The sequence below is a fragment of the Saimiri boliviensis genome, chromosome 8 (assembly GCF_048565385.1).
Source record: "Saimiri boliviensis isolate mSaiBol1 chromosome 8, mSaiBol1.pri, whole genome shotgun sequence".
NCBI lineage: Eukaryota > Metazoa > Chordata > Mammalia > Primates > Cebidae > Saimiri > Saimiri boliviensis.
Genome location: NC_133456.1, coordinates 72,594,205 through 72,619,410, shown reverse-complemented (window position 1 = coordinate 72,619,410; position 25,206 = coordinate 72,594,205). Strand labels below are relative to the sequence as shown.

At 47.1% G+C, this 25,206-nt stretch overlaps 1 protein-coding gene across 6 annotated transcripts in view; it reads left to right on the top strand.

The window, feature by feature from the left end:
• The window catches only part of ABCC5 (ATP binding cassette subfamily C member 5), a 103,620-nt gene extending 78,627 nt beyond the window's left edge, over positions 1 to 24,993 (top strand). For all 6 annotated transcript variants that reach the window (XM_074404618.1, XM_003926942.4, XM_010337622.3 and 3 more), the window contains 7 exons: positions 1,206 to 1,295; positions 5,053 to 5,242; positions 9,087 to 9,246; positions 17,728 to 17,806; positions 18,766 to 18,879; positions 19,546 to 19,710; positions 23,537 to 24,993. In XM_074404618.1, the coding sequence (XP_074260719.1) occupies positions 1,206 to 1,295; positions 5,053 to 5,242; positions 9,087 to 9,246; positions 17,728 to 17,806; positions 18,766 to 18,879; positions 19,546 to 19,710; positions 23,537 to 23,638 (900 nt within the window). In that variant the 3' untranslated portion in view covers positions 23,639 to 24,993. The remainder of the gene's footprint in view (positions 1 to 1,205; positions 1,296 to 5,052; positions 5,243 to 9,086; positions 9,247 to 17,727; positions 17,807 to 18,765; positions 18,880 to 19,545; positions 19,711 to 23,536) is intronic.
• The last annotated feature ends 213 nt before the right edge of the window (positions 24,994 to 25,206 follow it).

Sequence of the window (25,206 nt, the reverse complement as noted above, 5' to 3'; positions counted from 1 at the left end):
GGTGGGGTAGGAGAGAGGTAGGTGGGGAGTCCAGGAATAAAGGAATTAAACTCTGCCATGCGTGCAGGAAATAGATGTAATTTTCCTCAAAAAGATGTATGACCTTGAAAATAGTTTCTTAATTGTGAGTTTCTGTGTTCACCACCGTCTCATCTCTGGCCTCTTCCTAGTCTTCTAAGAAATATGATAGACTCAGTATGCTTCTTATGTGCATGTTCTTTTCTGGGCCCTGATTTTCCCCACACTGTTATATACATAAACCCTTCTGGCCCCTAGGGATGATTGAGGTCTTCAAATAGCTTAAAGAACATTTGAGAACTGGAGTGCTAACTAGCTATTTTAAGGTATTGAGTAATTATGACTCTCTAAAATAATGGTATTGAGGTATGTTTTCAAGGAGTCTATATTTTAGAGAGGTACAAGCTGAAATATTTGTGGTTGAAATGATAAGCTATCTGGGATTTGCTTCCAAATAATATGGGGGGTGGGATAGGAATGGAAAGGAATACAGATGAAACAGTATTGGCTGTAAACTTAATCATTTTCACAGTGGAGTTTTGGTACCTGGGAGTTCATCATACTACTATTTCTACTCTTGTATGTTTGACATTTTTCTGTATTGAAAGATAAAAATAAATAAGTAGTTAAAGGAACCCCAGAGGTAATGTGTCTTCACAGACACCCCAAGATATCCATCCATATTTTGCAATTTACTTGACAATTGGTTGGGGAAGACAGTGCATTAGACTGTTTTTAGAATCTGCAGTCTGTGGAGCACCCGGGCTCCAAGTTCACTCATTTCCCAGCATTATATAGCTGATTTGACTTGCCTGGAAGCATTCTTACTAGTTTAATATCTCCATTTGTTTTAACTCCCACAAACAAGCTCAGATACCAGTAGGAAGTCCAGAACTGAATCAGCTGCAGATACGTGTTAATTGGAAATGTAAAGATGAATAGAAAGGCTTTGGGTACAAGAAAGTCGCTCCAGTAGCGCCACGATACTGCCTGCTTTCACCGAGCATTGCGGTTGATGAGGGAGTGACAGGTATGTCTTAAAAGCTAAGAGAATAACCGGGTCCGGAAGACCAGCTGCTGCGTGTGCTCAGTTCTTAGTGGCCCTCTAGATGAAGGAAGTTCTCCAGCACTCGCCTGGCATGTATTGATAATGAGCTATTGCTTTGATTGTTGCTTTCCATTATCAGTTAACGGGGCTGTTCCAGTTTACGGTCAGACTGGCGTCCGAGACAGAAGCTCGATTCACCTCGGTGGAGAGGATCAATCACTACATTAAGGTCAGACTGCTGTAGGCCTTTTACTGTGAGATGACTCCTTGGAGTCAGTTTACCCTTTGCTGCCTCCGCTGGGTATGCAAGAAGGAGGCTTGTATTCTCTGCCTGTCTAATCCCACAGAATCTCTCCACCATGCTTGGAATGGGGAAGAGATTACTATAAGCATTTCTAAGTGTATTTGTAAATTATGTCGAGTTGAGAACTTCATTGGCTAATTGCCAGAATATTCAGAATCTCGTGAGTTCAACGTAACTGACTGATGGAGCATTTTCCTGCACTGTTTGAAACCATGCATTGTTTCAGTTCTTACCATAGTCCAGTTCTTAACCAGGGATTAAACCCTATCGAGCTTTTGGCAAGACAAATGTGGCCTCATCTCTGGAGGTTCTGTTGGAGTGGATTGGGGTGGGACCCAGGCTCCTGTAGTTTGAAAAGCTCCATAGCTAATTCTAAACTGCTCTCCCAGCTTACAGATGAATGAATTTAATGGATACTGAGAGTATCCAGCTCTTCCCACCTTTCCTCAGGAACCCCTTCCATCTTGCCATGGGTGGCAGGCATCTTGCTGCTGTCCTAATTGGAACTCTTAAAGCAATTTCCTACAGGGGTGTATTAGACCGTTTTCACACTGCTATAAAGAACTACCTGAGACTGGGTAATTTATGAAGAAAAGAGGTTTAATTGACTTGCAGTTCCACAGGCTGCACAGGAAGCATGGCTGGGAGGCCTCAGGAAACTTACAGTCATAGTGTAAAATGAAGGGGAAACAAGCACATCTTCCTGTGGAAGAGCAGGAGAGAGAGAGAAGGTGAAGTGCCACACGCTTCCAAACAACCAGATCTCACAAGAACCCAGTCACTCTCAGAACAGCACGGGGGAAGTCCACCCCCGATTCAGTCATCTCCCACTAGGCCCCTCCCCTGACACATGGGGATTATTATACAATTCAAGATGAGATTTGGGTGGGGACACAGAGCCAAACCATTTCAAGAGGTGTCCAATTATTTGGCTTCCCAGGGCCACATTGGAATAATTTGATGTGTGGCCCAAGACGTGAGATAGAATACTAACGAAAGCTGATGAGCTAAAATTAAAAATTGCAAAAAAAATCTCATAATATGTTAAGAAAGTTTATGAATTTGTGTCGGGCCGCATTCAAAGCTGTCCTGGACTGCTTGTGGCCCGGGGGCCGCAGGTTGGACAACTTGGCTTATAAAGAAGCAGCATCGTGAATAATTAGGATTCTTAAATTGAACTCAATTCTTGAGAGTTCTCTATTTTATTGAACTGCTGTGATATTGTACAGGCATCTGCGGCATTGTTTATATGTGAAGGATATATTGAGTTCTCAACACTTGACTTTGAAACAGTTTTGAAAAGTTAACTCTTTTTTTCTTTTTCTTTCTTCTTTTGAGAGAGGATCTCATTTTGTCACCCAGGCTTGAGTGCAGTGGCATGAATACGGCTTAGTGCAGCCTCGATCTCCCAGGTTCAAGTGATCCTCCCACCTCAGCCCCCCAGGTAGCTGGGACTACAGGCATGCGCCACCAGGCCCGGCTAATTTTTGCATTTTTTGTAGAAATGAGTTTCGCCCTGTTGCCCAGGCTGGTCTCGAACTCTTGGGCTCAAGCAGTCTGCCTCTGCCTCCACCTCCCAAAATATTAGGATTATAGACATGAGCCACAGTGTCTGGCCTGAAAAATTACTCTTTCAGTTGGGAACTAAGTGTATGTAAACTGGATTTTCTAGTAGAGACGTATTTCACTGGTTTGTTTTGACAGTGAGCCTCATTAGTGGTAGACTCTTTCTTTTTTTTTTTTTTTGAGACAGAGTCTCACTGTTGCCAGGCTGGAATGCCGTGGCACAATCTTGGCTCACTGCAACCTCTACCTCCCGGGTTCAAGTGATTCTCTTGCCTCAGCCTCCTGAGTAGCTGGGACTATTGGTGAGCGCCACCACGCCCAGCTAATTTTTGTATTTTTAGTTGAGACGGGGTTTCACCATGTTGGCCACAATGATCTCGATCTCTTGACCTCATGAGCCACCATGCCCAGCCAGTGGTAGAAATATTTCTTACAAAAAGCTTACAAATGAATAGTTTTCTTATTCTCAGAAAGGATGGCAGGTGGCCGCCCAGAGTATCTAGTAATAACTCTTTTTTTTTTTTAAGATGGAGTTTTGCTCTTGTTGCCCAGGCTGGAGTGCAGTGGCACTATCTTGGCTCACCACAACCTCCACCTCCTGGGTTCAAGTGATTCTCCTGCTTCAGCCTCCCCAGTAGCTGGGATTACAGACATGTGCCACAATGCCCAGCTAATTTTGTATTTTTTAGTAGAGACGGGGTTTCTCTATGTTGGTCAGGCTGGTCTCGAACTCCCAACCTCTGGTGATCCACCCACCTCAGCCTCCCTAAGTGCTCAATTACAGGCGTGAGCCACCGTGCCTGGCCAGCTTGTCTTTAATGTTTAGAAATTAGCCTCTTTGCACACTGTCCTGGTATGTAGATGACCTGTATGTGTACATATGGGTGTGCAGTGTTTGAGTTAACATGATGGTTGATGAGAGCCTCGGGGTGGAGAAGTCAGGATTATAGTCAGTCATGGTACAAAGTGGACCCTGCTGAAACCAGTCACATTTCAGAGGCCTGCCTTTCCCAGGGACTGTCCCAACACAGAGTCCTTCCAGCCTGGCGTTTTAGACTTAAGGCTCAACTACCCAGTCTTTGGCCCTTACTTCCACTATAAGGCTATATACTCCATGGCCAATTGCCAGAGAGTTTTAAAAGATCAAGAGGTGGCTGGGTGCAGTGGCTCACGCCTGTAATTCCAGCACTTTGAGAGGCCAAGGTGGGCGGATCACAAGGTCAGGAGTTCGAGACCAGCCTGGCCAATATGTTGTAACCTCGTCTCTACTAAAAATGCAAAAATTAGCCAGGCATGGTGGTGTGTGCCTGTAGTCCCAGCTACTTGGGAGGTTGAGGGAGAAGAATTAGTTGAACCCAGGAGTTAGAGGTTATAGTGAGCTAAGATTGCACCACTGCACTCCAGTCTGGGTGACAGAGCGAGACTCTGTCTCAAAAAAAAAAAAAAAAGATAAAGAGATATGATTGTTGATGACAAAAATTACCCAAGCAGTTATATCACAGCATTTTAGAGCTGGGATAGATTTTCAGTATCATCTAATCCAGTCTCCACAATTTGCAGATAAGAAACAAAGATGCAGAGAGAAGTGATCTGTCCAGGTCACACGGTGGCAAAATTAGAATTAGGGTCTGTGTCTCCTGGATTGACACAGATATGCCAGAATGCCAGAATCCAATTAGATGCTCAGTAAATAGTGGTTTTCTTCCTTTGGATTTAGGCCAGTGGATATCAAATGGTAGAATTCTGTCAAAGAATTTCAGTAAAAACTGCTGTGGTGGAGTGGCGGAAGGCCTCATGTCTGCCTGTGTCAGTTTTCCTTTGGCCCCCAAGGCAGCTTTGTGGAAGGATTCCTTGAGACAGAGGGTAGCCTATACCCCACTTCCCTCCCCAAGGTGCTGCTAAGAGCCGCTACACTTAATAGCCACTGTGTTCTGTCTCTGTCTAGTTTAGTGATGATGAGCATTTACTGCCAAGGGATTCTTTCCTAGCAAGGTGACAGGTGGCAAGCTACCTCTGTGTGGCTATTGTGGTTGCCCTGGTTTTATTTCTCTGTGACAAAGCCTGCAGCTCCCAATAATCTGTGATCAGTCTGAACCAACCACTTCTGTCTCCCTAGACTCTCTCCTTGGAAGCACCTGCCAGAATTAAGAACAAGGCTCCCTCCCCTGACTGGCCCCAGGAGGGAGAGGTGACCTTTGAGAATGCAGAGATGAGGTACCGAGAAAACCTCCCTCTCGTCCTAAAGAAAGTATCCTTCACGATCAAACCTAAGGAGAAGATCGGCATCGTGGGGCGGACAGGATCAGGTAAGGATGTGCAGAGCCAGAGCCTTCTTTGAATCCACTGGAGTGTAGCAGTTTGTGAATATCACGTTCATCCCTTTCAACCAGATTTGTTTGATAAGCGATTAGGGTCACAGCCCCCACCAAAAGCAATTTTCTAGGCTTATTTTTGAGCCTGCTTTGAGGTCATTGAGTGCTTTTCCCGGTCATAAATGTGCACATTCTCAATGCAGAACACAGGGGCACATACCCGAGGAAGAAAGAGGAGCAGCACACACAGTGCTGCTACCCAGAGAGAAGCACTGGTCCCATTTTGGTAGCTAGTGTGTTAGGCTTCCTCTAGTAATGCGTACAAAAACGTGGTCATTGACACATGCTCTTTCCTGGCCTTCTCTTAAAACTATCAGCTAGGCACAGTGGCTCATGCCTGTAGTCCCTGCACTTTTGGAGGCCAAGATGGGTGAATCACCTGAGGTCAGGAGTTTGACACCAGCCTGAATAACATGGTGAAACCCCGTCTCTACTGAAAAGACAAAATGAGCCGTGCATGGTGGCGGGCACCTGTAATCCCAGCTGCTCAGGAAGCTGAGGCAAGAGATCACCTGAACCCTGGAGGTGAAGGTTGCAGTGAGCCAAAGTCATGCCATTGCACTCCAACCTGGGTGACAGAGTGAGACTCCATCTCAAAAAAAAAAAAAAAAAAAAAAGAGATGTGTAACTGTAGATCCTTTAGATTTCTAGGGTCAGGACTTGAGTAATTTACTACTTTCTCACTTTTGTCCCTGAATAGCATTTCAAAGAGGGGACATTTTACTGTCTTCTTTTACTGTCTCGCATAAGAAGTATCTTTGATTCCGTTTTCATTAGCTTTCTAGGCTCCATGCTTCTTTGGCATCAAACTCTTTTAGGTTTTTTCCTTGCCATTAAAACAAACAAACAAAAAAACACCTCTTTTCTGGCCAGTTTATTTTAAAGAACTCTCTAAGGAAGAGAAGGAAAACGCCATTTCCTGCTTTCTGTTTGAGGGAAGTCAAGATGAGACATTGCTCCAGGTCCTTCATGCCGGAAGGGAATCTTCAGCCAAGCAGGGTGGCTGTCCCCAAACCTTTCTACTGCATAGTCCCAGGGGTACACGGCTCCCCTGAAAGCTGACCAATGTCCCTTCCTGTGATTTCCCTTTAACACAGGTGAGACAGGCCAAAACAGGCACCACGACTTCATTAAACAGTAGTTAGTGACAGAAGAGAAATAAACAAGAAAAAGAAAATAGGGCTGGGCTCGGTGGATCACCTGAGGTCAGGAGTTCGAGACCAGCCTGGCCAACATGGTGAAACCCCATCTCTACTAAAAATACAATAAAGTAGTCAGATGTGGTGGTGGACGCCTATAATTCCAGCTACTCGGGAGCTGAGGCAGGAGAATCTCTTGAACCCCGGAGGCAGAGGTTGCAGTGAGCCGAGATCATGCCACTGCATTCCAGCCTGGGCAACGGGAGTGAAACTCAAAATAAAAAAGCTTGATTTACGCTCTGGTCCTAACAGAGTTTCTTCCAAGTTTCACGGGAAACTTGGAAACTCTGCTGTGGTCATGTCAGTCAAGGGCAGCACCACGAGGACTTCACTGCCTCTCTTACCAGCATATTCCATCAGGGCAAGGTAGTCAGGTTCAGAGGACTCAAGTCTTCCAGCCCAGGAGGTCCAGACCTAGGCACCTTTTGTTAAAGCGGAACGACTTGACCCATTGCTTCGGGCACCATTCTTTCCTTAGCTTAGCTCTTCCTGCACTGCCTCGGCGGCCCAGAGGGAGTATCTCCCTCCCCTGCTTCTGTCTGGTAAAGGGGACAGTAACTGAGTCCCCCAACCGTGAACAGAGTCATTCATTTCTCTCTTTTTTTGAGACAGAGTTTTGCTCTGTCACCCAGGCAGAGTGCAGTGGTGTGATCTCGGCTCTGGAGTAGCTAGGATTACAGGCACACGCCACCATGCACAGCTAATTTTTTAATTTTTTTTTTTTTAGTGGAGACGGGGTTTTGCCATGTTTGCCAGGCTGTTCTCAAACTACTGGCCTCAAGTGGTCTACCCACCTTGGCCTCCCAAAGTGCTGGGATTACAGGTGTGAATCACTGCACCCACCAGCATTGAGTCATTCATTTCTAGGAGGAGAACCATCCTGCTGGACGAACCAGCTTTCCTAACTTGTTTCTGGTAGAAGGATGTGAGAATTGCCACCTCAGGAAGAGGGCATTAATACACTCCCCAAATACAGCTTCTTCAAGTTTCCTGGGTGTTCATTCTTCCAGGTTTTATGGGTGTTTCTCATTTCCCATTAGGCTGTCAGAGGTATGCCCAGGGGACAGACCAACAGTGGGGTTGGTGTAGTCACTGGAGCAAAGCAGGCTGTTTGTGCTCTCCATGCGTGCTTGAAGAGAGCGTCGTGGTGATCTCGATGAGGCCCTCACGAGAGGTCTTTCATGGCATAGTGGCAAGAGAAGGATAGGAAGGTCAGGAACCAGGTGTTCGGCCAAGGAAAAATGACCCGACACTAAAACCCTGTAGTTCTGAATCTAAACCAGGGAACCAAGTTGCAGGAAGGTAGACAGGATGGTGGCAAACTTCTTTGCTTTTTGGCACTGTAGAGAGAGTGCCTTTTGAATGTACCCTTTGACTTAATAATTTCACTTCTAAGATTCTTTCCAAGGAAATCGTCTGAGGTAGCAGTAAAGTTTCAGCACTAAGACAGGACACAACATTATTCTAAGTTTTACATAAACTAAATCCACCATGCCCAGCCAATACAGTGTTGAGTGGAAAAGCAATTGCAGTATTGTATTTCCAGTATGATCTCAACTCTGAGGAAGTGTGCCCCAAATGATAGAAGTGAGATTATGGGAAATTGATAACGTCATCTCCTATTAGTTGTGTAAACTTTTCAAATGAAGATTCAGTTAACCTGTTCTGATTGCTCTAATAACACTGATCCCCAAACCTGCTTCTCTGCCATAGTTTCCTATCATGGTAGAACCATTGACAGCCACTCACTGACTCCAGGCAAAACCTCCTTCCCATGTGTTTATTTTTCCCTGGAACTTCTTATTCCCCAGCTGCTACTGTGGCTACAGGAGGCCTCATCTTAGTGTCTCTCTCAGCTGCAATAAGGGGATAGGGAGAGAAAAGACATTTTGTCCTCCAGTCTGCCTCTCAGCTGCTTGCTGCAAGATCTCTGTTCTCCTGACTTTGCCTAAGAAGCATTAAGCTGGCCAGGCACGGTGGCTCACGCCTATAATCCCAGTGCTTCTGCAGGTCGAGGTGGGTGGATCACCTGAGGTCAGGAGTTTGAGACTAGCCTCACCAACATGGTGAAACACGGTCTCTATTAAAAATACAAAATTAACCAGGTGTGGTGGTATATGCCTGTAATCCCAGCTACTCGGGATGCTGAGGCAGGAGAGTCACTTGAACCCAGGAGGCAGAGGTTGCAGTGAGCCAAGATCACACCATGGTACTCCAGCCTGCGCAACAAGAGTGAAACTCCGCCTCAGGGGGAAAAAAAAAAAAAAGAAAAAAACATTAAGCTCTGTATACCTGCTACTGAGGGGACCAGGAGGCCTTTTTTCTGTTTTGCTCTTATGAAAATGGAGTGGTCCCTTTCCCTCCTCAGGCTGAAGCTGTGTGATTTGAAGGTGTCTGCTTGGTAGCTCAGGAAAATTAATCACTTTGCTCTATCATTTTATACCTTATCTGAGTTAATCAGTTGAAATAACAACTGAATAGAAATAGAAAAGTAGCTGGCATTGCCCTGAGGCTAACCCCCCGTTGTCCTCACAGAATTTGCTAACAACTTCTCTCTCACGTGATTTCTGCCTCATCAGGGAAGTCCTCGCTGGGGATGGCCCTCTTCCGCCTGGTGGAGTTATCTGGAGGCTGCATCAAGATTGATGGAGTGAGAATCAGTGACATTGGCCTCGCCGACCTCCGAAGCAAGCTCTCCATCATTCCGCAAGAGCCGGTGCTGTTCAGTGGCACTGTCAGGTGAGGACTTGACCTGCCTGCCTCGTGCCTCACTTAGAGGCTGGGTGGGCGTGTGGGGCCCGGAGGTGCTTACGCTGCCCCCTGGGGCCAGGAGCTCCCCAACTCTGGTCCAGTGCTTTCCCCACCGCACCACGTGCTTGCTGGTGCAGAAGTGAGAGGCAGCACTACCACACAAGTGACTTGATTGACTGAAGCGGGCAGGCAGGCCTGCTGCACAGCGCCAGGAGCTCAGAGAGATCTGGGCTCAGAGCTCTGCTCTGTGACTTAGGACGCGTGATTTCACCAGTCCTGTGCCTGTTTCCTCACACCTAAGATGGGGATGCCTTAAAGACCTGTTGCTGTGGAGGTTGAATCAATTCATGTAAATCATATGAGCACAGGGCCTGGCAGATGGTAAGCGTCTGGTAGACAGGGCTGCTGTCATCAGGCTCATCACCAGCATCTTCATCTGCCTCCCTCCATTCTGTCATCTCTCCTAGGTGGGCTAAAAGTTACAGTTGGTTTTTTGGTTTTTGGTTTTTGGTTTTGAGATGGAGTCTCACTGTGTCGTCCAGGCTGGAGTGCAGTGGTACAATCTTGGCTCACAGCGACCTCCACCTCTCGGGTTCAATGATCTACTGCCTCAACCTCCCAAGTAGCTGAGATTACAGGTGCCCTCCCCTACACTGGGCTAATTTTTGTATTTTTAGTAGAGACGGTTTCACCATGTTAGCCAGGCTGGTCTTGAACTCCTGAGCTCAAGTGATCCACCCACCTCTGCCTCCGAAGTGCTGGAATTACAAGCATGAGCCACCACACCTGGCCTAAAGTTCCAGTTCCAATGGTGGCTTTCAGGCATTGTGACTACTCATGTTATTTCATTTTCTAATATCTTCCCCTACCTTTGATACTCTGGAATTATGTCACTTTCTGAAATCTGCCAGCACGTCAGAGATAAAAATCCCTCTGCTTGGTGTGTTAAAGTAGTAACCAAGGAGAAAGCATCCCGTTATCTTTCCTAAGCTTACTTGATTCTTCTTTTAGCCTTAAGCTTCTGCCTCCTGAAGACAGTGGATTTCCATCGCTTGGGTCCCTTTCTATTAAAAATAATTATTCTAAAAGTAATGGCACCAACCTAATTTCAAATGAGCGTAGGCAGTGTTCAGACTTGTTTTAAAACTATCCCCTCCACCTTTGGAAATGGCATTTGAACTTGAGGAACTTTTTAGATATCTTAGTCTGCTCAGGCTGCTGTATATAACAACATACCATAGACTGGTGGCTTAAACAACAGAAATTGAGTTCTCTCAGTTCTGGAGGCTGGGAAGGCCAGGATAGGTGTCGGCTGAGGGCCATCTTCCTGCTTAGCAGATGGCTGGCTTGCTCTGTCCTCACATGGCCTTTCCTCGGCATGTGGCTGTGGCGTGTGCCTGCAGAAAGGAGGGAGCTCTTGTGTCCTTCTCTTCTTGCGGCTCCAACCTCATGGTCTCATCTAAACCTCATCACTTCCTTACAGCCCCACCTCCAGATACCATCATGCTGGGGTCAGTGTTTCAACATTGAATTTTGGGGGCACACAAACCTGCAGTCCATAGCAGTGTATCAGCAGAATTCTCACCTATGCTGTGACGAGTCAACACTCTAGAGTAGGTTTATTTTGGTATTACTGTAATTGAATCTGGACAGCATACACTACATCTGTGGTTGATAATAAACCATTTCCTTTGGGTCTTGAGGTAATAAGGTCAGACAAGCGATATCAGAAGATAATTAGAATCTATTGGCCAAGCGTGTGACTCATCCCTGTGATCCCAGCACTTTGGTAGGTCTAGGTGGATGGATCACCTGAGGTCAGGAATTTGAGACCAATCTGGCCAACATGGCGAAACCCCATCTTTACTGGAAATATAAAAATTAGCCAGGCATGGTGGTCCATGCCTGTGGTCCCAGCTGCTTGAGAGGCTGAGGCAAGAGAATCACTTGAACCTGAGAGGCAGAGGTGGCAGTGAGCCGAGATCGTGCCACTGCACTCCAGCCCTGATGACAGAGTGAGACTGTCTCAAAAGAAAACTAGAATTTATTGGAAATGAAAGCCTAAAATTAAGAAATTGGAAAATGTTGCCAAATTGGCTCTTCCATAAATCTCTCAATTTTTAGATGCCACAGGAGCACCTTTGAAAAACAAAAAAATTGGCCTTATAATATTTGGCTTTGGCCATAAGAACTATTGTTTTTTTAATCATCATTGGGAAGAGAATTAAGAAATAAAGCATGTTAAACTTGAGATGTCTTGTGAAAATGCTGCCACCAAGAAGCCCGTTTAAATTTTAAAACTTTACAGCATTTCTTTCAGGTTTGTGAACTGGGGGCTTCTAGAGTTGGTGGTTAAGAATTGACCATGAGGCTGGGCACGGTGTCTCACACCTGTAATCCTGTCACTTTGGGAGGCCAAGGTGGAAGGATCACTTGAGCTCAGGAGTTTGAGACCACTCTGGGCAACATAGTGAGACACAGTGAACTCTACTTTTTAAAATTATATAAAACTTTAAAAGAAAAAGAATTGACCATGGGTGCGTGCAGCTGGTGTGGTAGAACATCGTGGACCTGTACCTTTAGCGGAACTGGGACCATTTATCTTCAGAGAAAGGAAAGTTGGCTGCTTTGTGGATAGCTCTGTAGTTGGTGCACTGCTGTCCTGGGTTTGTAGCTACTGAGCTTCGAGTGCAGCTTAGGAAGTCCGCTATGTAAACTGAGAAAATCATTTCAGTTCAATTTTCCGCCAGCTCGAATTTTGGCTTTTTAGTCAGTAGGAGACACTGAGGAAACATAAAATGCCAGAGCTGTCCTTTATCCCTAAGGTTTCCTTTTATCCTCTAAGGTTCCTTACGGCATTTTTTTTTTTTTTTTTTTCAGACAGAGTCTCGCTCTGTCACTCAGGCTGGAGTTTCAGCTCACTGCAACCTCTGCCTCCTGGGTTCAAGTGATTTGTGTGCCTCAGCCTCCCAAGTAGCTGGAACCACAGGTGTGGGCCACTCTGCCCGGGTAATTTTTGTATTTTGAATAGAGATAGGGTTTCACCTTGTTGGCCAGCGGGTCTCAAACCCCTGACCTCAGGTGATCTGCCCACCTCGGACTCCCAAAGTGCTGGGATTGCAGGTGTGAGCCCCCGCATCCAGCTGGTATTCTTTTGCTTTTCCTTAGAACGTGGAAAGCCTATGATGAGTTTCCCAAGGCAAAGGCAGGATAGATGAACTTGTTCCTTAGCTGTCTCCTAGAGACTCTGAATCTGGAAACTGTGCCTCTGCCATATATACCACAGCACCATTAACCAGTATTGAGAGTGGGTACCTCTTCTTCAGATACCTGCAAACAATTAAAACTTGAAAGGATGGCTTGGCATGGTGGCTCACACCTTTAATCCCAGCACTTTGGGAGGCCAAGGTGGGTGGATCACCTGAGGTCAGGGGTTCAAGACCAGGCTGGCCAACATGGTGGAACCCCATCTCTACAAAAATAGAAAAATTAGCCAGGCATGATGGCGGGTGCCTGTAATCCCAGCTACTGGGAGGCTGAGGTGGGAGAATTGCTTGAACCCAGGAGGTGGAGGTTGCAGTGGGCCAAGATCGCATCATTGCACTCCAGCCTAGGCAACAGTATGAGACTCTGTCTCAACAACAGCAAAAAACTTGAAAGGAACTCTTAGAGGAAAAGCAAGGTAAAACCAAAATCAAACCAACAAAACTCAAAAAGTCACAAGATACACATTTCTGAGTTGTTCTGCGTACAAATATCAGCTGAGTCATAGACCAGATAATTTGGGACCACACCCCTTCCTAGATTAACCAGAGGGTCAGTCCGTTCCAGGACCTGCAGCCCAGCCCTCCCTTACCCGTCTGTGGGCTTGAGCTCTCCTGCCTGTGTTTCTGCAGCTTCCTACTGTTTTGCCCTCATGATTGGCTCCAATAAGAGAGGCCCCTTCTCATCCAGGCCTTCAAACACTTTTGCTAGCCTCCCTGTCTCATGGCCCTAGCTTCCCCCATTCTCCCAGAGCTCCCTGTGCTTCCTGGACCTAGGAAGCCCAGCCCTGGCCTCTGCCCTGTCCCCCCAGCTGGAGTGTTTTTCATCCTGAGGACTGTCTGGAGTCTGGCTAGGCTGTTCCTGGCTGTCACTCTGGTCTGTCTCTTGAGTCTTGGTCCCCGTAAGTGATGGGTACCTTGTCTACCTGGAGCACTTCTGCCTGGTACCCATTCATTAGCAAGAAGCAGTGTTCTCATTTCTTCTTCAGGTGCCCTCTCCTTTTGATCTGCTCATTAAATTTTTTTTCTTTTTCTTTTTTTTTTTTTTTTGAGATGGAGGCTTGCTCTGTCACCCAGGCTGGAGTGCAATGGCACGATCTCCGCTCACCACAACCTCTACCTCCCGGGTTCAGGGGATTCCCTTGCGTCAGCCTCCCCAGTAGCTCAAATTACAGGCATATACACCCCTGCACCTGGCTAGTTTTGGTATTTTTCGTAGAGATGGGATTTTGCCATGTTGGCCAGGCTGGCGTTAAACTCCTGACCTCAGGTGATCCACCCATCTCAGCCTCCCAAAGTGCTGCGATTACAGGCGTGAGCCACTGTGCCAGCCACTACTCTGACTCTTAACAACGAAAAGCCACAATCAGGCCATATTTCTGCATACCTCAAAATAAAGTTTCTTTTAGCTTCCTGATAGAAGAAGGTATGTGAGTCTCAAAGTCTCCCGCCCTGAAGGCTAAAGCTACTATGAGGCACCCAGCACAGATGACAGGACAACATGGTTTCGTACAGTGTTTTCTGCTCTACCGAGAGTGAATTGCGGCATCATCTCACACTTTGGGAGATGGTCTTAGCTTCATTTAGCAGTGGTCACTGTTGACTATCGCTAAAAATAAAATATAAACAACCGAAGATGAAAAGGTACCTTTGGCAAGATCAGGACTCCAGGGATTCTGACTGTTAAAAATAACTGCCCTCCCGTTCAGACACTTTTCTCCCTAATCGCTTAACTGAATCCTTTTGATTAAGTGGATGCATAACTTGCTTTCATTTCCATCTGTGGGTCAGATCTGGGACTGTCTGGCTTCTCTAATGAGGGTGGATGTTTTCCCATTCCTGATTGAGCTCCCTGCTGAGGTGGATCTGGTCTGCCTTACAGTACGCCACCTGCGAGTATGTGGAAATACTCCTTCTGTATCTGGAACCCATTGTTTAGTCTTCTGAGGCTCCTTCAGCTGGTGTGGTGGACCTAGGTGAACTGAATGTTAAGCCTGGGCTGGGCGTGGTGGCTCACGCCTATAATCCCAACACTTTGGGAGGCCAAGGCAGGCAGATCATCTGAGATCAGAAGTTCAAGCCCAGCCTGGCCAATATGGCAAAACCCTGTCTCTACCAAAAAATACAAAAGTTTAGCCAGGTGTGGTGGTGCACACCTGTAGTCCCAGCTACTTGGGAGGCTGAGGCATGAGAATTGCTTAGACCTGGGGGGTGGGGCAGAGGTTGCAGTGAGCCAAGATCCTGCCACTGCAGTCCATCCTGGGTGACAGAGCGAGACTCTGTCTCAAAAAAAAAAAAAAGTGTTAAGCCTGTTGCCGTATTCCCCCATAGAAAATCTGATAGGGCCGGCTCCTCAATGGGCAGGAGACTGCTCTTCTGTGTATAGCAGTCCCCGCTCATCCGTGTTTTCACCTGCTGCAGTTTCACTTACCCATGATCAACGGGGGTCCAAAAATACGACATCCTGTATTTTGCGGGAGACAGACCACAGTCCAATAACAAGCATATTGTTACAATTGTTTGATTTCATTATTGTTAATCTCTTACTGTGCCTAATTTATAAATTTAACTTTATCATAGGTATGTATATATTGGGAAAAAACATAGCATTTATAGGGTTCAGTTCTGTTTGTGGTTTGAGGCATCCACCAGGGTGCCCTGGAGCATATAGCAGGGGGGACTCCCTTCCTGCTCTTTGATCCAGAGGCATCCGATGGACTTACTCACTGTATTTGTTTCCTGGGTCTGTCATAAACTGTTTAAGCCACACACTGCGTGGCTTCAGACAACAAACATTTACCATCTCACAGTTCCAGGGGCTGGAAGTCTAAAACCAAGATGGCAGTTGGGCCGTGCTGCCACCAAAGCCTGTAGGGAAAGGCCCTTCCTGGCCTCCTCTGGCTTCTGGGAGTTGCGGCCATCTTCGGCATTCCTTGGCTTGTGGGTGCATCCCTCTGGCCTCTGCCTCCCATTGTCACACGATGCCCTCCCAGTGTTCCTCTGCCTTCACATGGCCACCTCTTATAAGGACTAAGGGCCCCCCTTCTCTATTACTCTGGTGTGGCCTCATCTTAACTGATCACATCTACAATGACCCTATTTCCAGTTAAGGTCACATTCTTAGGTACTTAGGTGTCTTTTGGGGAGACACAGTTCAACCCATAACCCTGTACAGTACTAAACAACACTTCCTAGGCCAGGGGTTGGGGGATGCAAGCACGTTCCAAGCGGGAAAATTGCAGTGCAAAGGGCAAGAGGCACAGGAAGGCAGGGTGGGTCAGAGTCTTCCAGGAGACGGAGGGATTCCCAAATAGCAGGAATGAGGCAGTGCCAGCCACCTCCTCCTTTCAGCGGGGTCTGTGATAATAACGTGATTGTATTTGCATGCCTGTCGTTAGTAACCCCAGATATGGAGACACATGGCATACAGCGAAAGTCCATGTTTCTCCCAGAGATTTTCCTGTTTCCCACATGCCAGGCATAATTTTGTGAGCAAAGCAATTATTCTTAACATTTTTTGGATTACTAGACCTCCAGATATTATGTGTAAATCAAGACAAGACATCATAAATTCCTGTAACATCCCAATTTTCCACAAAATACCTGTTCCACCACCAATTCTCCACCCTCATCCTCGGTGGCAAAGATAATTTTCTCCTGTGCTAACCATTTCTAGTCCTGGCCAGGCACTGTGGCTCATGCCTGTAATCCCTGCACTTTGGGAGGCCAACATGGGATAATCACTTGAGCTTGAGCTCTGGAGTTTGAGACCAGCCTGGGCAACATGGCAAAACCCCATCTCTACAAAAAATACAAAATGACCTGGCATGTGCCTGTAGTCCCAGCTGCTCAGGAGGCTGAGGTGGGAGGATAGCTTGATCTCCAGAGGAAGAAGTTGCAGTGAACTGAGATGGTACCACTGCACTCCAGTCTGGCTTATAGAGTAAGATGCTGTCTCAAAAAAAAAAAGAAAGAAAAAAAATACACACACACACACACACAAACATCCATATGTATATGTAATTTCTAGTCCTGTTCTTTTGGTATGAGGTAGATACTGTTGGCACAGTAGCAAGAATTGTCCCCAAACTCGTCTTCTGCGCCAGGAAAGTTCCTTTTTCTTTACTCCTCCTTTATTCTTTCTCTCCTTCCTCCTCTGCCCTTCTCCTGGATCAGTTCCTTCTCCTGGTCAGGCCAGCTGTCATAGAGCCCCATACTCAGTGACAGGGCTGTGAGTCGGCTAGACCAAGAGAAACAGGGTGCTTTTCTAAGTTTGTATGTACGGAGAAATGTATCTTTTTTTATTTTTATTTTTTTGAGACGGAGTCTCACTCTGTTGCCCAGGCTGGAGTGCAGTGGCACGATCTCGGCTCACTGCAACCTCCGCCTCCTGGGTTCAAGAGATTCTCCTGCCTCAGCCTTCCAAGTAGCTGGACTGTAGACATGTGCCACCATGCCTGGGTAATTTTTTGTAATTTTAGTAGAGATGGGGTTTCACCTTGTTAGCCAGGATGGTCTCCATCTCCTGACCTGAAGATCTGCCCACCTTGGCCTCACAAAGTGCTGGGATTACAGGCATGAGCAACCATGCCCAGCTGATGTTTTATTGATTGATTGATTGAGATGGAGTCTCACTCTGTTGCCCAGGCTAGAGTGCAGTGGTTCACTGCAACCTCTGCCTACCGGGTTCAAGCGATTCTCCTGCCTTAGCCTCCTGAGAAGCTGGGATTACAGGCCATGCCACCATGCCCAGCTAAGTTGTATATTTTTAGTAGAGGTGGGGTTTCACCATGTTGGCCAGGCTGGTCTTGAACTCCTGACCTCAAGTGATCCACCCTCCCAAAGTGCTGGGATTACAGGTGTAAGCCACTACACCCAGCCAAGAGATGTTATTTTAACAAATATATGCACACAAAAAATTTAGAAGGATATTTGCCAATATTTGCATTTGTAAATTGTTCTATGACTAGTAGTATTTACATAGTAAAAATAATAAAAAACTAAATCAAGTGTTATGGAGATGAGGAGGCCCAGTATGCAGTCAGAGCTCCCATCTGTGGCTGGTTGGGGAATGAGCCGTCTGTGACCGTCAGGGTTTGGAGTCTCCTCTCCCTGTGCATATGTGTTAAACATCTTCCACAGACAGCCATTGCCCTTGGGTCCCTTCAGTGCTGGACCACTGAGAAATCCCTGTGTTTCTCCCTAGATCAAATTTGGACCCCTTCAACCAGTACACTGAAGACCAGATTTGGGATGCCCTGGAGAGGACACACATGAAAGAATGTGTAAGTGAAGAGCCAAGGGGAGCTGAGCTGGGATGGCGAGGGCGGAAGCACGGTGGTGCCCTTGCCATGCGCTGCGCTGCCTGCTCTGGCTGTGCCTGCAGGATGCCTGTGGGCGGAGGCTTTGAGGCAGGGCTCTCCAGGTCTTTCACATACCTGGGAAAAGCTGATCTCTCTCACCCCACCTCGCACACTGCCACGGTCATATTGGCCTTGCACTGTCCATTGATTGAAGATAGTAATGACAGCCACTTAGAATTCACGGATGCCTTTAATTTGTTTTATTAGTCATGACAGTGTAACATACTTTGGTGCATCCACATATAAGCAAAAGCTACATAACATATTGAGTCCACAGAAAGCACACAGTGTGCATATGGACCACAGACCTTTGGGATAACTCAGCAGGCCCCCACGAGCAGCTGCAGTCAGCAGATTGCTACCACTGGCCTGGGGTGGAGTCTCTGGTGTGCCTGGGTTGAGTCAGGCCCAGGATCCCTTGCCTGAATGCAACTGTTGTTGAATCCTGCTCTATCGGGATTCCTCTCATTTGAAGAATAGGTTCTGCAGCTTACAAAACATGTTTGACAGGCACAGGCCTGTAGCTTTGGACTTCAGAAGCAGAGTAATTTTCCTCACTCTATTTCCTGTCGCATGACCATATTTTCAGAACCAAAACTTAAGGCCCACTATCTGACTGGATTTTGGGGACATGAAAGTATTGGAATTTCTGGGATGTTTTAATGATAAAAAGCTAACAGAATAGTCATTGGAATCATGGACTACCTCAGAAAGCATGGGTCCTAGCCGCACCATTACACCTGCACCTTCATTCTAGATGAGACAGGTTCTTGGCTAATAATTCTTTCATGTGTTTTGGAATAATTTCTTTTTGTCCCTGGATTTTCAGGAAATTCAGCTTAGTTTCTTACCCCTCTGATCTCTAGTTTCCTTCTCCCTAGATTGCTCAGCTACCTCTGAAACTTGAATCTGAAGTGATGGAGAATGGGGATAACTTCTCGGTGGGGGAACGGCAGCTTTTGTGCATAGCAAGAGCCCTGCTCCGCCACTGTAAGGTAGGCAGTTCATGGTTGGCAGCGAAGGGGCGGCAGAGAACGGGAAGGTTGAAATGCAGCCTTTCCCTGACCCAGTGGGGCCTAAAGGTATTCCTGGCCCTGATCCCTGTGGCACTTTCTAAGAGCATGACCAGAGGTAACTCTAACCCTGACACAGTTGGGGTATATGGGTTTTGGGGAGGGAGAACGGGGGTTGCTTTGTTTTTAACTTCATCCAATACTGACTTTTGATTTCTGCCCATTGAGTAGTTGTACGACTGCAAACCATAGACATAGGAGATGAGAAAACTGCAAGAGACTTGAAGGTCATCCAGTCCAGCCCCCTCAGTTTACAAACAGGAAAGGGAATGTCCAGAAAGATGAGTGTTACCAGTCAGAATAGACTCAAGGGGAAAAAAGGATTAGCTGTACATGCTCACTGTCACAGAGTGGTCTGGTATTCGATCCATATTATACAAATAGTTGTTAGGGAAACGAAGGCAAACACGGTCTCGAAGTTCCGTCACCTCTAAGCAAAAGGATACTTTGACTCATGTGTGTGCCTGCTTAGGAGAAAACAATAGATGGTGTAAAACTTAAATAATGAAGCACATGTTAGGAAGACCTAGATTAACTAGCATGCTTAAGGAATTTAATGCCGTTTCTTTCTCTCTGCTTCTCTGGCAGATTCTGATTTTAGATGAAGCCACAGCTGCCATGGACACAGAGACGGACTTGTTGATTCAAGAGACCATCCGAGAAGCATTTGCAGACTGTACCATGCTGACCATTGCCCATCGCCTGCACACAGTTCTAGGCTCTGATAGGATTATGGTGCTGGCCCAAGGACAGGTACCCAGCCTTTCAGGGACCTTAGCTTGGCATGTCTGGGAGGAAACTGGCCCCTGGCAGGAGTGGACCGAGTACCATCTTTGTAGGGTTCTGGGCATTCAGATGAACACTTGCAGCAACTCTGGTTGCTATCGGGGGGACACAGCCCTCCTAACCACAGGATTACTCAGGCGCCACCCAATGGGGTGCCCATTTGACTTTACTCTTTGTCCTTCTGTTCCTTGTGAGTTGTGACACTTTGCCTTAGATCAGAGAATACATGTACTTAGTGATTCATCCCCATACACAGTCATCACCTGCCCGGCGGCGTGTGAGACCAGCCAGCACACGTTTGCCTTTCTGCAGTCACAAAGCGGCGCCGGGCTTCTGCTGTCTCGGCCTCTCCCACGGTCTGGCCCCAGCCTTCCCTTCATCTTCCACTCTTGCCTTGCAGGTGCTGTTGACTATAGAGCTTGCATTCTCCAGGCTTTTTATCCATCTTTACTCAAATGGTTTCATCTACCTGAAAGGGCCTTTGCCCTTCTCTGTCCCGTGTCTACCTGCTCACAACCTGCCTGTCCCTGAAGAATGACATGGCCCAAATGCCAACGCCTCGATGAAACCCCCTGGCTGCCTCAGCCACCCTAGACTTCCTCTGTACCTCCCTCACAGCTCTTCTGCATCAACTGATGGGAACTGTGCCGCGCCCTGTCTCCCTAGAGAGCTCCCTGAACACTCTCCGAGGGCAGAGTCACAGCACATTCATCTTTAGGGCCTAGCGTGCTTAGTACTCTAGTTCTTTGCACAGGTGATGTTGAGTCTGTTTATATTAGACATAGTCCTCCTTTGCATGCCCTTGGCACAGAAGTAAATTAATGATATGGAAGAAATAGCAAGCCATTTATAATGGGTAACGTGTCCTCTGTTGCAGAAGCTAGAATAATAACAGCTACTTCTACTGAACGTTTACTGTGTGTCATTCACATACACCGTCATCATTGTACTTTGTGCTTTACATGTAATCTCTCAACATACAATCAGTCGTCATAATACCTAGAGAGAGAAGTATCATGAATTCTGCTTTGCAGAGGAGGAGACAGATTCTCGGGGAAAGTCCGTAGGAAGTGGATGGAGTAGGCTGGGCACAGTGGCTCATACCTGTAATCCCAGCAGTTAGGGAGGCCAAGGCAGGTGAATTGCCTGAGCTCGGAAGTTCAAGACCAGCCTGGGCAACATGGCGAAACCCTGTCTCTACCAAAAATACAAGAAATAAGCCAGGCATGGTGGCTAGTGTTTTTTGTGACTATCTTTATTTGCCTTGAACTAGTGTTTACTGAGATTCTGTCATAGATAAGATCTATCAAGCTACTACTTGTACATAGGGGTTAAATAGAGCCTAGTATGGTATAATAGAAGGAACCAAGAGCATCTACTGGGAAATTATTTTTTTTTTTTGAGCCAGAGTCTTGCTATGTCACCCAGGCTAAAGTGCAATGGCGTGATCCTGGCTCACTGCAGCCTCCGCTTCTGGGGTTCAAGCGATTCTTCTGCCTCAGCCTCCTGAGTAGCTGGAATTAAAGGCGTGCACCACCATGCCTGGCTAATTTTTGTGTTTTTAGTAGAAATGGGGTTTCACCATGTTGGCCAGGCTGGTCTCTAATTTCTGACTCAAGTGATCTGCCCACCTAGGCCTCCCGAAGTGCTGGAATTACAGGTACGAGCCAGGATGCCCAGCTGGAAATTCTTTGTTAAGGACACAAATTCAGACCCCTTTCTTTCTATGGGTGGCTTGATATTTTAGAGTGGGGCATGATTCACTGTTTATGAGGGACTCTATCCTTCTCTTCCCTTAATTTTTTTCTTGCTAATTAAAATTTCCTTGTAATTTTAGGGAAACCTAAAAAATAAAAAATAAAAACACCTAAAAAGCCTAAAGGCAAAAACAGGATAATAAGCCGTTTACCCCCGAGATGAGCACTGTAATACACTGACTTAGCCCCGCCGGTGGTTTCATGCATCTGCACACACGGACTCTTGACAGATGGGATGCTCTCTACTGTAGATACAAAGTACCAGACTAAAAGGGGCTTGGAGGATGGGATTTTGTTACCCCTTATGGCAAACAGGAGGGCAGAGGGTTGGTTTTAGAGCAGCTCAGCAGTGTGGGACTCTGCCTCACTCTCAGCCAGTACTCACCTTCCCCTCCTGGCACAGATGCCCACTCAAGCACCCAGCGTGCCACCCTCCCAACCAAGTCCAAAGGAAGGACACGTTCTCCTTGTGGCCTGTCCACTGGGCAGGACACGCTGTCCTAGAAGCACCAAGGACACTTCCTCTTACATCTCCTTAACCAAGGTTATGTTCTTTGCCTTTGCCCTGTGGCAGGGGAGGCCAAGAAAGTTGAGTACATGCATTTCAGCCTCCGTACTCAGAGCAGGAGGTGGGTCTGCCAGCGTGTCCTTCAGTGTTTAGTGTGGCTACGCAGAAGGCCATGATAGGAATAGACACGTGACTAAGTCACTCCCTGACTTCCTTTTTTTTCCCCCTGACAACTAGACATTCTGAGCGCTTCCATTTCCCTCTGCAGGGTTAGATCAGCTTGCATAACAAAATGACATTTGTCTGGTGTGCCCTTGACTTGAGCTGCAACTTCTCTCCCCTGCAGTTTATTTTTATTTATTTATTTATTTATTTAGAGATGGAGTTTCACTCTTGTTGCCCAGGCTGGAGTGCAACGGCGTGATCTCAGCTCACTGCAACCTCCACCTCCTGGGTTCAAGTGATTCTTCTGCCTCAGCCTCCTGAGTAGCTGGGATTACAGGTGTGCCCCACCACCCCCTGCTAATTTTTCTATTTTTACTAGAGACAGGGTTTCACCATGTTGGTCAGGCTAGTCTCGAACTTCTGACCTCGGGTGATCCACCTGCCTCAGCCTTTCAAAGTGCTGGGATTTACAGGTGGGAGCAACTGCACCCAGCTTATTGCTTTTTATTTATATGTATTTTTTTTTTTTTGAGACGGAGTTTCGCTCTTGTTACCCAGGCTGGAGTGCAATGGCACGATCTCGGCTCACCGCAACCTCCGCCTCCTGGGTTCAGGCAATTCTCCTGCCTCAGCCTCCTGAGTAGCTGGGATTACAGGCACGCACCACCATGCCCAGCTAATTTTTTGTATTTTTAGTAGAGACGGGGTTTCACCATGTTGACCAGGATGGTCTCGATCTCTTGACCTCGTGATCCACCCGCCTCGGCCTCCCAAAGTGCTGGGATTACAGGCTTGAGCCACCGCACCCGGCCTATATGTATATTTTTGAGACAGAGTCTTGTTCTGTCGCCCAAACTGATGTGCAGTGGTGCGATCTCTGCTCACTTCAGCCTCTGCCTCCAGGTTCAAGCGATGCTCCTGCCTCAGCCTTCCCAGTAGGTGGGATTATAGGCGCCCACCACCACACCCGGCTAATTTTTGTCTATTTAGTAGAGACGGGGTTTCATTATGTTGACCAGGCTGGTCTTGAACTCCTGACCTCAGGTGATCTGCCTGCCTCTGCCTTCAGAAGTGTTGAGATTACAGGCCCGAGCCAAAGGCACCCAGCCTCCTGTAGGTTATAGACCTGGTTGGTTGGTTCCTTCACTCCCAAGGCTGAAGGAATTTGGATTTATGTGAAGGAGGTCTGGAAGTCTTTTTCTCTGTCCTTTCTCTTACACCCTAGTTAGTTGAAAATAAAAAAAATAAGGGAGGAGGTGCTCTAAGACTAGTTAAATTGTCTCCAGATGCCACCCTCAGGGCATCCTCCGAGTCACCTGGTGGGACCCAGAGCTGCATCCTGAGCGGTCTCCTTCTTTTGCAGGTGGTGGAGTTTGACACCCCATCAGTCCTTCTGTCCAACGACAGTTCCCGATTCTACGCCATGTTTGCTGCTGCAGAAAACAAGGTCGCTGTCAAGGGCTGACTCCTCCCTGTGGACGAAGTCTCTTTTCTTTAGAGCATTGCCATTTCCTGCGCGGGGCCGGCCCCTCATCGTCCTCCTACCGAAACCTTGCCTTTCTCGATTTTATCTTTCGCACAGCAGTTCAGGATTGGCTTGTGTGTTTCACTTTTAGGGAGAGTCATATTTTGATTATTGTATTTATTCCATATTCATGTAAACAGAATTTAGTTTTTGTTCTTAATTGCACTCTAAAAGGTTCAGGGAACCGTTATTATAATTGTATCAGAGGCCTATAATGAAGCTTTATACGTGTAGCTATATCTATATACAATTCTGTACATAGCCTATATTTACAGTGAAAATGTAAGCTGTTTATTTTATATTAAAGCAAGCACTGTGCTGAGAACAGTGCATATTCCTATCATTTTTGTACAGTTTGCTGTACTAGAGATCTGGTTTTGCTATTAGACTGTAGGAAGGGTAGCATTTCATTCTTCTCTAGCTGGTGGTTTCACAGTGCCAGGTTTTCTGGGTGTCCAAAGGAAGACGTGTGGCAATGGTGGGCCCTCCGACAGCCCCCCATGCTGCCTCCCCATGGCCACTCCAGGGCGAGTGGAGAGGGGTGGGCGGCTGGAGACCAGGCAGGGTGCCATGAGTTCTCAGGCCTCCTGCCTTCTGTCCTGGTGTCACTGTTTCAGGAGAGCAGCGGGGCGAAGCCACAGGCCCCTTTTCACTCCCTGCATCGGGAATGGGAATCACAGAGACATTCCTCCGAGCCGGGGAGTTTCTTTCCTGCCTTCTTTTTGCTGTTGTTTTTAAACAAGAATCGGTCTATCCACAGAGAGTCCCACTGCCTCAGGTTCCTACGGCTGGCCACTGCACAGAGCTCTCCAGCTCCAAGACCTGTTGGTTCCCAGCCCTGGAGCCAACTGCTGCTTTTCGAGGTGGCGCTTTTTATTTGCCTATTCCCACACCTCCACGGTTCCGTGGCAGGGCTCAGGATTTCGTGGGTCTGTTTTCCTTTCTCACTGCATTGTCGCACTGTCTCTCTCTCTCTTTCTCTCTCTCCCCCCAAAGTCTGCAATTTTAAGCAGCTCTTGCTAATCAGTGTCTCACACTGGCGTAGAAGTTTTTGTACTGTAAAGAGACCTACCTCAGGTTGCTGGTTGCTGTGTGGTTCGCTGTGTTCCCGCAAACCCCCTTTGTGCTGTGGGGCTGGTAGCTCAGGTGGGCGTGGTCACTGCTGTCATCAGTTGAATGGTCAGCGTTGCATGTCGTGACCAACTCGACATTCTGTCGCCTTAGCATGTTTGCTGAACACCTTGTGGAAGCAAAAATCTGAAAATGTGAATAAAATTATTTTGGATTTTGTAAAACTCTTGGTGTATAAAACGGTTCTCTGGGAAGGGAGTGAGATATCCTCGAGTGGCTTTGGCATCTGAATATCCGGCGATGGAGTTACGTCTGCGAAGGACTGGTGGCAAAGGTGGTTGGTTGCAGGGGCCATGGGGTCCAGAACACCTGCCATCATCTCTGTGGTCCTTAGTCCCGCTGCTGCCTGTGTTCCCGGGCATGGTCCCCAAATAAAG